General features: G+C 40.7%; 1 protein-coding gene across 2 annotated transcripts in view; it reads right to left on the bottom strand.

Annotated features, from left to right (window-relative positions):
- Window positions 1-14061, bottom strand: part of LOC124712386 (alpha-2-macroglobulin receptor-associated protein) — a 92302-nt gene that overhangs the window by 35666 nt on the left and 42575 nt on the right. For both annotated transcript variants that reach the window (XM_047242685.1, XM_047242692.1), the window contains exon 5: window positions 2598-2688. In XM_047242685.1, the coding sequence (XP_047098641.1) occupies window positions 2598-2688 (91 nt within the window). The remainder of the gene's footprint in view (window positions 1-2597; window positions 2689-14061) is intronic.

The following is a 14061-nucleotide window of genomic DNA, read 5'->3' as shown; positions in this document are numbered from 1 at the left end:
CGGAACTGGACGATCAGCCAGCCTGCCGGATTTCCAGGAAGTAGTCGGCGTAGCATCGCATTTTTCAGATGCCACTGAGAAGCTTCAATATTTTAGTTATTACTTTGATGACGACCTTATAGTTCATCAAAAGTGAAACGAATCTGTACGCTGGTAACGTTATTACGACAATGAAATGCAAAGGTAACCTGAAAATAAACTCTGTTAGGCATAAGTGGTTTGCAGTAAAATTGCAAGAGATTTACTGGTCTCTCAGTATTATTTTGCATATGTGCGTCGTCAAATTGCCGAAAATCAGTGATTATTGGTCAACAGACCTGTTTCCGCAGACAGGATTTGCGAGTTAATTGTTGAGTCGCGATTGATTTTGCGCTACATTGTCGATGTTACACTTGAACGACAATGCTACGTTCATCAGCAGATGCGAAGAAAAGCACGATCCACTTCACAAAGTGAGGCCTTTGTTTGATTTCTTTGTGAATAAAAGCAAAATTAGTTTTCGTCCAGGCATGAATCTGACAATAGATGAGGCAATGTGTCCCTTTCGTGGTAGAATAAGCTTCAGAGTATACATGAAAAACAAACCCAATAAATATTAAATAAAACTGTATGCTCTCTGCGATTCATCAACTGGTTATATGCTAAATTGTGATGTATATACAGGTTCTGCAGGCAGTGTTGACAATAGTATCCAGGGCCTCGTAAAAAGGTTGTGTTCACAGTACTTTGGCAAAGGACATTGCATTTATATGGATAGGTACTACACCAGTCCATCTCTTTTGGACATGTTGTGGGAAAATAAAGCTCTTGGAGAGGGAACTCTAATGAAAAACAGGAAAGGTTTGCGATGAATATTCAGAACACTAAAACTAAAAAAAGATAGTTTTTCAAAGGAAACACCATCTCTTGGCAGTGAAGTGGAAGTCAAAACAAGATGTTTTTCGTCTTTCCACAAAGCATAAATCTACCAGCATTAGTATTCAAGTGGGGGCCAAAGGTGGAATAGCACAAATTGTAAAGCCAGACGTTATTATTGATTACAATAAGAGTAAAGCTGGGGTTGACAGAGCAGATCACTTCTCCAGCTATTATCCGGTTACCCGAAAAACTTCGAAGTGGTGGTTAAAGCTGTTTTTCCACTTGTTTATCGTGTCAATTGTTAACAGTTTTATTTTATATAAAGAGAACACTAGGAAGAATGTATCCCTAGTAGACTTTATTCACAAAGTGGGGAAGAAATTGGCTGAGAAGAGTGGAAATATTTTTCAGCAACAAGCCGTTTCATCCTCACAAACTGAAAGGACATTTGCAAGGCACTTTCCAGAGAAGGTCCCACCCACTGCAAACAAGGTCAATACTACTAGGTATTGTAAAGTATGTTCATCACAGACAGGGGGAAGAAAGAGACAGATAAGCGCATCAGGAAGGAAATTAGATGGTGGTGCAAGGGCTGTGGCGTTGGCCTTTGCGTCCCACAGTGTTTCCAGGATTTTCACACAAAGGCTAACTACATCTGAACTATTAAAATACTCTAGTTTACGGGTACCTGCAGTTAGACAGTCCAGTGATATTTTGTTTTAAATTTAGATAAAGTAATAATGACATTACTCAAGAGAGAGATCATGTAAAACTTTTTTATCCACAATATTTTTGTGCTTTCTTTTTTAATTATAACACCCATTTGTATTTTATATTGTAAAATAAGCTCAAATTCATGTAAAGCTCTTACTTTTTCCTTTTAAGTGATGCAAGAACCATATTCATATCATTTTTCAGTTCTTTGCAACCTAATTTCAAACATTCATTAAATATGCCAGTTCACAGCCAAGTGCCGGATGTAAAGAGGGCAGTGTTGAAAGTGTTAACTGACACATGTAGTGAAAAATCATTCCCACATTCTGAGGTAACTCTCAATCATTACAACAAATATCAGAAACTGAAATAAAAACTTTGCCACCAAAGAACCTGCTGCAGACCTTACACTGTGTGACAGTTTCAGGAGGTGAGACAGCCGTCCACACTGCATGCTAGCCAATACTAGTCCGCATTATCAAACAAACTTCTGCTGTGTGATACTGGCTTGACATTTATCGCAAGGAAATAATCAAAAACTCTGCACCATGTGAACTTGGAATACATTCATCATTATTATCTAAATTACAGTTCACATTATCACCTCTTATAAAAATCTTTTCTACTGTGCAAATTGTATCTTTTTGTTTCTGAGTTTATGACACCTGTTTTGTAAAAAAAAAAAAAAAAAAAGAGAGAGAGAGAGAGAGAGAATAAGAAGAAGAAGAAGAAGAAGAAGATTTGTGGCAAGCAAACTCCCTTTGAATCACAATAATTAAAAACAATAGTAAGGCAGCAGGCAATTACTGCAGAAAATGGCTTTTGGCTTTTCTTCGCAGTTAACATACGCAATAAGCAAGAAAAAATATAAATTATAGATTAGAAGGACGCTCCTGACGGAGTCATAATATTTATGAATAGCAACAAGCTATGCTGTGACTTAGAAGGCCTAATTATAAATAAAAAATAGGTCACAAAATTTTAAAAAATTATAATTAATAATGATCAATGTAACCAAACTGTACCGTAACATGTTGGCTTTGTGCCTGTGATCCTTTGCAGGCTCTTCCTGTTCTTCAAGAGCATTGAAACGGTCTAATGTATTATCTACAGAATCTGTTGGACATAAAGGCATACATATCAACATTTAAAAACAAATGAATATACACTTCACTACTATGATGAGATCTTAAGACACTTTACATATGAAGAGTGCACATTCATGCAGTTATCAAAATAATAGAAATGTTTGAATAAACTTTTCTGTTAGAATCTTGGAACATATTCAGTCTGCAATACAGATACAATTCTTCACATCAGGGACACAGACAACCAGTGAATTGTTTCCACATAAATGTTGAATCCCCTTCCATGAAACATGGACCTTGCCGTTGGTGGGGATGCTGGCATGCCTCAGTGATACAGATAGCTGTACCGTAGGTGCAACGACAATAGATTTAAGTTAGATGATATAGTGGGAATTAGTGAATTCAGTGGCAGGAGGAACTGGACTTCTGATCAGGTGCATACAGGGGTATAAATACAAAATCAAATATGGGTCATGCAGGAGTAGGTTTAACAATGAATTACAAAATAGGAATGCAGATAAGCTACTATGAACAGCACAGTGAATGCATTATTGTAGCCAAGATAGACACGAAGCCCAGACCCACCACAGTAGTACAAGTTTATACACCAACTAGTTCCACAGATGAGGAGGAGATTGAGGAACTATATGATGAGAAAAAGAAATTACTAAAATAGTTACAGGAGACAAAAATTTAGTAGTCTTGGGGAACTTGAGTTCAATAGTAGGAAAAGGTAGGGAAGGAAAATTTGGAGGTGAATATGGACTGGGGAAAAGGAATGAAAGAGGAAGCTGCCTGGTTAGGCAGTTGTAGCCGGCCGAGGCAAAAGCAGCTACAAGGAAGTAACTGATATTGTGACTTTTACGAGTTCCTAACCAGGAGCAAATTTTATATCATCATCCGTGTGCTTTAATAATTTAATTTCTTGAATTTCTGCATGTTAATTTAATATCTAATAGCCACAGTTCTCGTGTTTTCATTTGCGCCAGAAAGTAAACCAATTTTGTGACATATTACAAGTTCCTAATCAGGGGCAAATTATTTATTTTGACCTGAGTGCTTTGGTAGTTAGTTTTCTGAATCTCTGCACATCAATCTAATTTATTAGACACAGTTCCAGCATTTATGTCAGGGTCTACTGTAGAGTTGCGCAGCATGTGCCGATAGTCCGTTTATCTGCATAGTTTAGTTTTCCACGGTCTTTAGTATGGACTGGGACTGCAACTGTTGTGTGCGGATGCGAGCCGAGTTGGTGACACTTCGCTCTCAGCTTCAGGCTGTGATGGCTTCAGTTGCACAGCTTGAGGCTGCAGTGGATGGGCACCACTGTTGTGGGCCAGCTGTGGGGATCCAACAGATGTCCAGCACGTCCGAGTCCTCAAATTGGTCCTCACTAGTGGCCAGTCCAGTTACTGCTTGCACTGAGGTTGACCCTTCACCTGTGGTCGACTGGGAGGTGGCTCCTGGGCATAGCAGGTGGCGAAAGACTTCCCAGGCGGCTGCACGTAAGGCCTCCCCAGTTTGTCTCATAAACAGGTTCCAGGTGCTGTCTGTAGCTGACACTGTTGCCTGTCCTGTTTCAGAGGAAACCTCTGAGCCTGCAAGATCTGGACAACCACAGAGGGTGGACCCTTAGGGACATGGCTGCTAAGAAGGGAAAGAAAACCAATGTGCACTCAGTGTGCATAACGGGTGGAGTCATTCCATATGTGGAATGGGTCCTCCCAGATGTCATGAACAGCAGAGGGTGCAGCCAACTGCAGGTGGTTGCTCACGTCGGTACCAATGATGTGTGTAACTTTGGCTCAGAAGAGATTCTCTCTGGTTTCAAGCAGCTAACAGAAGTGGTAAAGGCTGCCGGTCCTGCTTGCAAGATGAAAGCAGAGCTGACCATTTTCAGCATAGTCGACTGGACCAATTGCAGGCTTCTGGTACAGAGCTGAGTGGAGGGTCTGAATCAGAGGCTCAGATGGTTCTGCGATCTTGAAGGCTGCAGATTCCTCAACTTGTGCCAAAGGGAGGTTAGGTTTCGGGTTCCACTGAATAGGTCACATGTCCACTATACTCGGAGGCGGCTACACGGGTAGCAGGGGCAATGTGGTGTGGACTGGGCAGTTTTTTAGGTTAGAGTGTCGGGAAAACACAATGAGGGCTTCAGTCACAAATGGTGCATGTCGAACATAGGAAGAACATAGATACAGGAACCACCGGTATACGGTCGTAAATTGTCATAGGTGTGTTGGGAAAGTGGTGGTGGTGGTGGTTAGTGTTTAACGTCCCGTCGACAACGAGGTCATTAGAGACGGAGCGCAAGCTCGTGTTAGGGAAGGATTAGGAAGGAAATCGGCCGTGCCCTTTCAAAGGAACCATCCCGGCATTTGACTGAAACGATTTAGGGAAATCACGGAAAACCTAAAGCAGGATGGCCGGAGACGGGATTGAACCGTCGTCCTCCCGAATGCGAGTCCAGTGTGCTAACCACTGTGCCACCTCGCTCGGTGTGTTGGGAAAGTACCAGAGCTCCAAGCACTAATAGAAAGCACTGATGCTCAAATCATTATAGGCACTGAAAGCTGGCTAAAGCCGGAGATAAGCTCAGCTGAAATTTTTGCGAAGAACCTAATGGTGTTCCGAAAGGATAAGTTAAACACGGTTGGTGGTGGTGTGTTTGTTGGTGTTAGAAGTAATTTATCTTGTCCCAAAATTGAAGTAGATGGTTCCTGTGAGTTAGTATGGGCAGAGGTCATTGTTGGCAACTAGAATAAAATAATAAAACAATAATTGGATCCTTTTACTGACCTCCCAATTCAGATGATACAGTTGCTGAAAGTTTCAAAGAAAACTTGAGTTTGATTTCAAACATGTACCCAACTCATACGATTATAGTTGGTGGTGACTTTAATTTACCCTCAATATGTTGGCGAAAGTAGATGTTTAATTCCAGAGGTACACATAAAACATCATCCGAAACTGTGCTAAATGCATTCTCTGAAAATTGTTTCAAGTAATTAATTCATGAGCCCACGCAAATAGTAAACGGTTGGGAAAACACCATTAACCTCTTAGCAACAAATAATCCTGAGTTAATAATGAGCATCAAAATGGATACAGGGATTAGTGAACATAGGGTTGTTGTAGTGAGACTGAATATTTTAATCCCCAAATCCTCCAAAAATAAACAAAAAATATACCTGAATGATATTTTTACTCTGCAGTGGATTGTACGTTGATATGAAACTTTCTGGCAGATTAAATCTGTGTGCCGGACCGAGACTCGAACACGGGACCTTTGCCTTTCACGGGCAAGTGCTCTACCATCTGAGCTACCCAAGCACGACTCACACCCTGTCCTTATAGCTTTACTTCTGCCAGTACCTCGTCTCGTACCTTCCAAACTTCACAGAGAGGACGGGACGTGAGTCGTGCTTGGGTAGCTCAGATGGTAGAGCACTTGCCCGCTAAAGGCAAAGGTCCCAAGTTTGAGTCTCGGCCCGGCACACAGATTTAATCTGCCAGAAAGTATCATATCAGCGCACACTCCACTGAAGAGTGAAACACAGATTTAATCTGCCAGAAAGTTTCATATCAGCGCACACTCCGCTGAAGAGTGAAAATATCATTCTGGAAACACCCCCTAGGCTGTGGCTAAGCCATGTCTCCGCAATATCCTTTCTTTCAGGAGTGCTAGTTCTGCAAGGTTCACAGGAGAGTTTCTGTAAAGTTTGGAAGGTAGGAGACGAGGTACTGGCAGAAGTAATGCTGTGAGGACAGGGCGTGAGTTGTGCTTGGGTAGCTCAGATGGAAGAGCACTTGCCCGAAAAATATACCTATTCAAAAAAGCACTGACACCTTCTTGAGAGACAATCTCCACTCCTTCCATATTAACAATATGGAAGATGTGGCTTAAATTAAAAGAAATAGTATCGATAGCAATTGAGAGATTTATACCAAATAAATTAACAAGGGATGGAGCTGATCCTCCTTGGTACACAAAACGGGTCAGAACACTGTTGCAGAAACAACGAAACAAACATGCCAAATTTAAACAGACGCAAAATTCCCAAGATTGGCGATCTTTTACATAAGCTCAAAATTTAGTGCAGACTTCAATGCGAGATGCTAATAATAGTTTCCACAACAAAACTGTCTCGAAACCTGGCAGAAAATCCAAAGAAATTCTGGTCATATGTGAAGTATGTTAGCGGCAAGAAACAATCAATACCTTCACTCTACGATAGCAATGGACATACTATCGAAGACAGTGCTGCCAAAGCAGAGTTACTAAACACAGCCTTCTGAAATGCCTTCACAAAAGAAGACGAAGTAAATATTCCAGAATTTGAATCAAGAACAGCTGCCAGCATGAGTACTGTATAACTAAATATCCTCGGAGCAGTGAAGCAACTTAAATCACTTAATAAAAGCAGGTCTTCTGGCCCAGACTCTATACCAATTAGGCTCCTTTCAGAATATGCTGATGCATTAGCTCCATAAACGATCATATACAACTGTTCGCTCGAGGAAAGATCTGTACCCAAAGACTGTAAAATTGCACAGGTCACACCAATATTCACAAAAGGTAGTAGGAGTAATCCACTTAATTACAGCCCATATCATTAATATTGATGTGCAGCAGGATTTTGGAACGTATGTTGTGTTTGAACATTATGAATTACCTCAAAGAAAACTGTCTACTGACACACAGTCAATGTGGGTTTAGAAAACATCGTTCCTGTGAAACACAATTAGCTCTTTATTCGCATGAAGTGTTGAGTGCTATTGACAAGAAATTTCAGATTGATTCTGTATTTCTGGATTTCCAGAAGGCTTTCGAAACCTTAACACGCAAGTGGCTTGTAGTGAAATGGCGTGCTTATGAAATATAATCTCAGTTATGTGACAGGATTTGTGATTTCCTGTCAGACAGGTCACTGTTTGTAGTAACTGACGGAAGGTCATCGAGGAAAACAGAAGTGATTTCTGGTGTTCCCAAAGGTCGTGCCATATGCCCTTTGCTGTTCCTTATCTGTATAAACGATTTGGGAGACAATCTGAGCAGCCATCTTAGGTTGTTTGCATATGATGCTCATTTATCGAGTAATAAAGTCATCAGAAGATTAATTCAAATTGCAAAATGATTTAGAAAAGATATCTGAATGGTTCAAAAATTGCCAGTTGACCCTAAATAATGAAAAGTGAGAGGTCATCCACATGATTGCTAAAAGGAATTCGTTAAACTTCAGTTACTCGATAAATCAGTCAAATCTAAAAGCTGTAACCTCAACTACATACCTAGGAATTACAATTATGAACAACTTAAATTGGAAGGAACACATAGAAAATGTTGAGGGGAAGGCTAACCCAAAAACTGCATTTTAATCGCAGGACACTTAGAAAATGTAACAGATCTACTAATGAGGCTGCCTACACTACGCTTGTCCATCTCCTTTTAGAATACTGCTGCACAGTGTGAGATCCTTACCAGATAGGACTGACAGAGTACATCGAAAAAGTTCAAAGAAAAGCAGCGCGTTCTGTATTATGGGAAAATATGGGAGAGAGTGTCACTGAAATGATACAGGATTTCAGCTGGACGTCATTAAAAGAAAGGCATTTTTCACTGCTACAGGATCTTCTCACGAAATTCCAATCACCAACTTTCTCCTCCGACTGCAAAAATATTTTGTTGACACCAACCTACATAGAGAGAAATGATCACCACGATAAAATATGGGAAATCAGAGCTCTTTCGGAAAGATACAGGTGTTTGTCCTTTCCGAGCACCATAAGAGATTGAAATAATAGAGAATTGTGAAGGTGGTTCAATGAACCCTCTGCCAGGCACTTAAATGCGATTTGCAGAGTATCCATGTAGATGTAGATGATACAATTTTGCACAGAGCATAATTTAATCATAGGTAACATTTGGTTTAATAATCATGAAAGAAGGTTGTGTACGTGGATGAGACCTGGAGACATCAGAAGGTTTCATATTGATTATGTAATGACACCCCCCCCCCCCCCCCCCCCCCCCCCATGAACCATGGACCTTGCCGTTGGTGGGGAGGCTTGCGTGCCTCAGCGATACAGATAGCCGTACCGTAGGTGCAACCACAACGGAGGGGTATCTGTTGAGAGGCCAGACAAACGTGTGGTTCCTGAAGAGGGGCAGCAGCCTTTTCAGTAGTTGCAAGGGCGAAAGTCTGGATGATTGACTGATCTGGCCTTGTAACAATAACCAAAACGGCCTTGCTGTGCTGGTACTGCGAACAGCTGAAAGCAAGGGGAAACTACAGCCGTAATTTTTCCCGAGGGCATGCAGCTTTACTGTATGATTACATGATGATGGCGTCCTCTTGGGTAAAATATTCCGGAGATAATATAGTCCCCCATTCGGATCTCCGGGCGGGGACTACTCAAGAGGATGTCGTTATCAGGAGAAAGAAAACTGGCGTTCTACGGATCGGAGCGTGGAATGTCAGATCCCTTAATCGGGCAGGTAGGTTAGAAAATTTAAAAAGGGAAATGGATAGGTTGAAGTTAGATATAGTGAGAATTAGTGAAGTTCGGTGGCAGGAGGAACAAGACTTCTGGTCAGGTGACTACAGGGTTATAAACACAAAATCAAATAGGGGTAATGCAGGAGTAGGTTTAATAATGAATAGGAAAATAGGAATGCGGGTAAGCTACTACAATCAGCATAGTGAACGCATTATTGTAGCCAAGATAGACACAAAGCCCACACCTACTACAGTAGTACAAGTTTATATGCCAACTAGCTCTGCAGATGACGAAGAAATTGAAGAAATGTATGATGAAATAAAAGAAATTATTCAGATTGTGAAGGGAGACGAAAATTTAATAGTCATGGGTGACTGGAATTCGAGTGTAGGAAAAGGGAGAGAAGGAAACATAGTAGGTGAATATGGATTGGGGGACAGAAATGAAAGAGGAAGCCGCCTGGTAGAATTTTGCACAGAGCACAACATAATCATAACTAACACTTGGTTTAGGAATCATGAAAGAAGGTTGTATACATGGAAGAACCCTGGAGATACTAAAAGGTATCAGATAGATTATATAATGGTAAGACAGAGATTTAGGAACCAGGTTTTAAATTGTAAGACATTTCCAGGGGCAGATGTGGACTCTGACCACAATCTATTGGTTATGACCTGTAGATTAAAACTGAAGAAACTGCAAAAAGGTGGGAATTTAAGGAGATGGGACCTGGATAAACTAAAAGAACCAGAGGTTGTACAGAGATTCAGGGAGAGCATAAGGGAGCAATTGACAGGAATGGGGGAAATAAATACAGTAGAAGAAGAATGGGTAGCTCTGAGGGATGAAGTAGTGAAGGCAGCAGAGGATCATGTAGGTAAAAAGACGAGGGCTAGTAGAAATCCTTGGGTAACAGAAGAAATATTGAATTTAATTGATGAAAGGAGAAAATATAAAAATGCAGTAAGTGAAACAGGCAAAAAGGAATACAAACGTCTCAAAAATGAGATCGACAGGAAGTGCAAAATGGCTAAGCAGGGATGGCTAGAGGACAAATGTAAGGATGTAGAGGCCTATCTCACTAGGGGAAAGATAGATACCGCCTACAGGAAAATTAAAGAGACCTTTGGAGATAAGAGAACGACTTGTATGAATATCAAGAGCTCAGATGGAAACCCAGTTCTAAGCAAAGAAGGGAAAGCAGAAAGGTGGAAGGAGTATATAGAGGGTCTATACAAGGGCGATGTACTTGAAGACAATATTATGGAAATGGAAGAGGATGTAGATGAAGATGAAATGGGAGATACGATACTGCGTGAAGAGTTTGACAGAGCACTGAAAGACCTGAGTCGAAACAAGGCCCCCGGAGTAGACAATATTCCATTGGAACTACTGACGGCCGTGGGAGAGCCAGTCATGACAAAACTCTACCATCTGGTGAGCAAGATGTATGAAACAGGCGAAATACCCTCAGACTTCAAGAAGAATATAATAATTCCAATCCCAAAGAAAGCAGGTGTTGACAGATGTGAAAATTACCGAACTATCAGCTTAATAAGTCACAGCTGCAAAATACTAACACGAATTCTTTACAGACGAGTGGAAAAACTAGTAGAAGCCAACCTCGGGGAAGATCAGTTTGGATTCCGTAGAAACACTGGAACACGTGAGGCAATACTGACCTTACGACTTATCTTAGAAGAAAGATTAAGGAAAGGCAAACCTACGTTTCTAGCATTTGTAGACTTAGAGAAAGCTTTTGACAATGTTGACTGGAATACTCTCTTTCAAATTCTAAAGGTGGCAGGGGTAAAATACAGGGAGCGAAAGGCTATTTACAATTTGTACAGAAACCAGATGGCAGTTATAAGAGTCGAGGGACATGAAAGGGAAGCAGTGGTTGGGAAGGGAGTAAGACAGGGTTGTAGCCTCTCCCCGATGTTGTTCAATCTGTATATTGAGCAAGCAGTAAAGGAAACAAAAGAAAAGTTCGTAGTAGGTATTAAAATCCATGGAGAAGAAATAAAAACTTTGAGGTTCGCCGATGACATTGTAATTCTGTCAGAGACAGCAAAGGACTTGGAAGAGCAGTTGAATGGAATGGACAGTGTCTTGAAAGGAGGATATAAGATGAACATCAACAAAAGCAAAACAAGGATAATGGAATGTAGTCTAATTAAGTCGGGTGATGCTGAGGGACTTAGATTAGGAAATGAGGCACTTAAAGTAGTAAAGGAGTTTTGCTAATTGGGGAGCAAAATAACTGATGATGGTCGAAGTAGAGAGGATATAAAATGTAGGCTGGCAATGGCAAGGAAAGCGTTTCTGAAGAAGAGAAATTTGTTAACTTCCAGTATTGATTTAAGTGTCAGGAAGTCATTTCTGAAAGTATTTGTATGGAGTGTAGCCATGTATGGAAGTGAAACATGGACGATAAATAGTTTGGACAAGAAGAGAATAGAAGCTTTCGAAATGTGGTGCTATAGAAGAATGCTGAAGATTAGATGGGTAGATCACATAACTAATGAGGAGGTATTGAATAGGATTGGGGAGGAGAGAAGTTTGTGGCACAACTTGACCAGAAGAAGGGATCGGTTGGTAGGACATGTTCTGAGGCATCAAGGGATCACCAATTTAGTATTGGAGGGCAGCGTGGAGGGTAAAAATCGTAGAGGGAGACCAAGAGATGAATACACTAAGCAGATTCAGAAGGATGTAGGTTGCAGTAGGTACTGGGAGATGAAAAAGCTTGCACAGGATAGAGTAGCATGGAGAGCTGCATCAAACCAGTCTCAGGACTGAAGACCACAACAACAACAACATGTAATGGCAAGACAGAGATTACAGAACCAGGTTTTAAATTGTAAGATAGTTCCAGGGGCACATGAGGATTCTGACCACAATTTATTGGTTATAAATTGCAGATTAAAACTGAAGAAACTGCAAAAAGACAAGATTTTAAGGAGATGGGACTTGGATAAACTGAAAGAAACAGAGGTTGTAGAGAGGTTCAGAGGAAGCATTAAAGAACGATTTACAAGAACAGGGGAAAGGAATACACAAGAAGAAGAATGGGTAGCTTTGAAGGATGAAATAGTGAAGGTAGCAAGGTAAAAAGACGAGAGCTAGTAAAAATTCTTGGGTAACACAAGATATACTGAATTTAATCGATGAAAGGAGGAAATATAAAAATGCAATAAATTAAGCAGGCGAAAGGCACTACAAATGTCTAAAAATTGACACTGACAGGAAGTGCAAAAAAAGAACGCAAGTGCTGACAGGTGTGAAAATTATGAAGTAGCAGTTTAATAAGTCATGGGTGCACAGTACTAACACGAATGCTTTACAGAATAATGGAAAAACTGGTAGAAGCCGACCTCAGGGAAGATCAGTTTGGATTCTGGAGAAATGTAGGAACATCCAAAGTAATACTGAAGCTAAGACTTCTCATAGAAGATAGGTTAAGGAAAGGCAAACCTACGTTTACAGCATTTGTAGACTCAGAGAAAGCTTTTGACAATGTTGACTGGAATACTCTCTTTCAAATTCTAAAGGTGGCAGAAGTAAAATACAGGGAACAAAAGACTATTTACAAGTTGTACAGAAACCAGATGGCAGTTATAAGAGTCAAGGGGCACAAAGTGGAAGCAATGGTTGAGAAGGGAGAGAGGCAGGGTTGTAGCCTATCTCCTATGTTATTCAACCTGTATATTGAGCAAGCAGTAAAGGAAACAAAAGAAACATTTGGAGTAAGAATTAAAAACCATGAAGAAGAAATAAAAAAACTGAGGTTTACCGATGACATTGTTAGTATGTCAGTGACAGTAAAGGACTTGGAAAAGCAGTTGAACGGAACACATAATGTCTTAAAAAAGAGGATATAAGTTGAACTCAATAAAAGCCAAACAAGGATACGGGAATGTAGCTGAATTACATCAAGTGAAGCTGAGGGAATTAGATTAGGTAATGAGACACTTAAAAGTAGTAAATGAGTTTTGCTATTTGGGAAGCTATGTAACTGATGATAATTGAAATAGGGAGGATATAAAATGTAGACTTGCAACGGCAAGGAAAGTGTTTCTGAAGAAGAGAAATTTGTTAACATCGAGGATAGATTTAAGTGTCAGGAAGCCATTTCTGAAAGTATTTGTATGGAGTGTAGTCACGTGTGGAGGTGAAACATCGATGATAAACAGTTTGGACAAGAAGAGAATAGAAACTTTTGAAATGTGGTGCTACAGAAGAATACTGAAGGTTAGATGGGTAAAACTTCCTGGGAGATTAAAACTGTGTGCCAGACCAAGACTCGAACTCAGGACCTTTGCCTTTTGCGGAAAAGTGCTCTACCAAGCACAACTCACGCCCCGTCCTCACAGCTTTACTTTTCCCAGTATCTCGTCTCTTGTAAAGAGCTTCTGTAAAGTTTGGAAGGTAGGAGACGAGGTACTGCAGAAGTAAAGCTGTGAGGACGGGGCGTGAGTCATGCTTGGTAGAGCACTTTCCCGTGAAAGGCAAAGGTCCCGAGTTCGAGTCTCGGCCCGGCACACAGTTTCAATCTGCCAGGAAGTTTGATATCAGCGCACACTCTGCTGCAGAGTGAAAATCTCATTCTGGATTAGATGCGTAGATCACGTAACTAATGAGGTGGTACTGAAGAGAATTGGAGTGAAGAGAAATTTGTGGTACAATCTGACAAGAAGAAGGGATCAGTTGGTAGGACACATTCTGAGGCATCAAAGGGACCACCAATTTCATACTTGTGGATGGTAAAAATCGTAGAGGGAGACCAGAGGTGAATACAGTAAGCAGATTTGGACAGATGTAGGTTGCAGTGGTAACTCACAGATGAAGAGCCTTGCACAGTATAGAGTAGCATGAAGAGCTGCATCAACCCAGTCTT

This window comes from Schistocerca piceifrons, chromosome 1, assembly GCF_021461385.2.
Source record: "Schistocerca piceifrons isolate TAMUIC-IGC-003096 chromosome 1, iqSchPice1.1, whole genome shotgun sequence".
Taxonomy (NCBI): domain Eukaryota; kingdom Metazoa; phylum Arthropoda; class Insecta; order Orthoptera; family Acrididae; genus Schistocerca; species Schistocerca piceifrons.
This window is presented reverse-complemented; position numbering and strand designations above follow the sequence as displayed.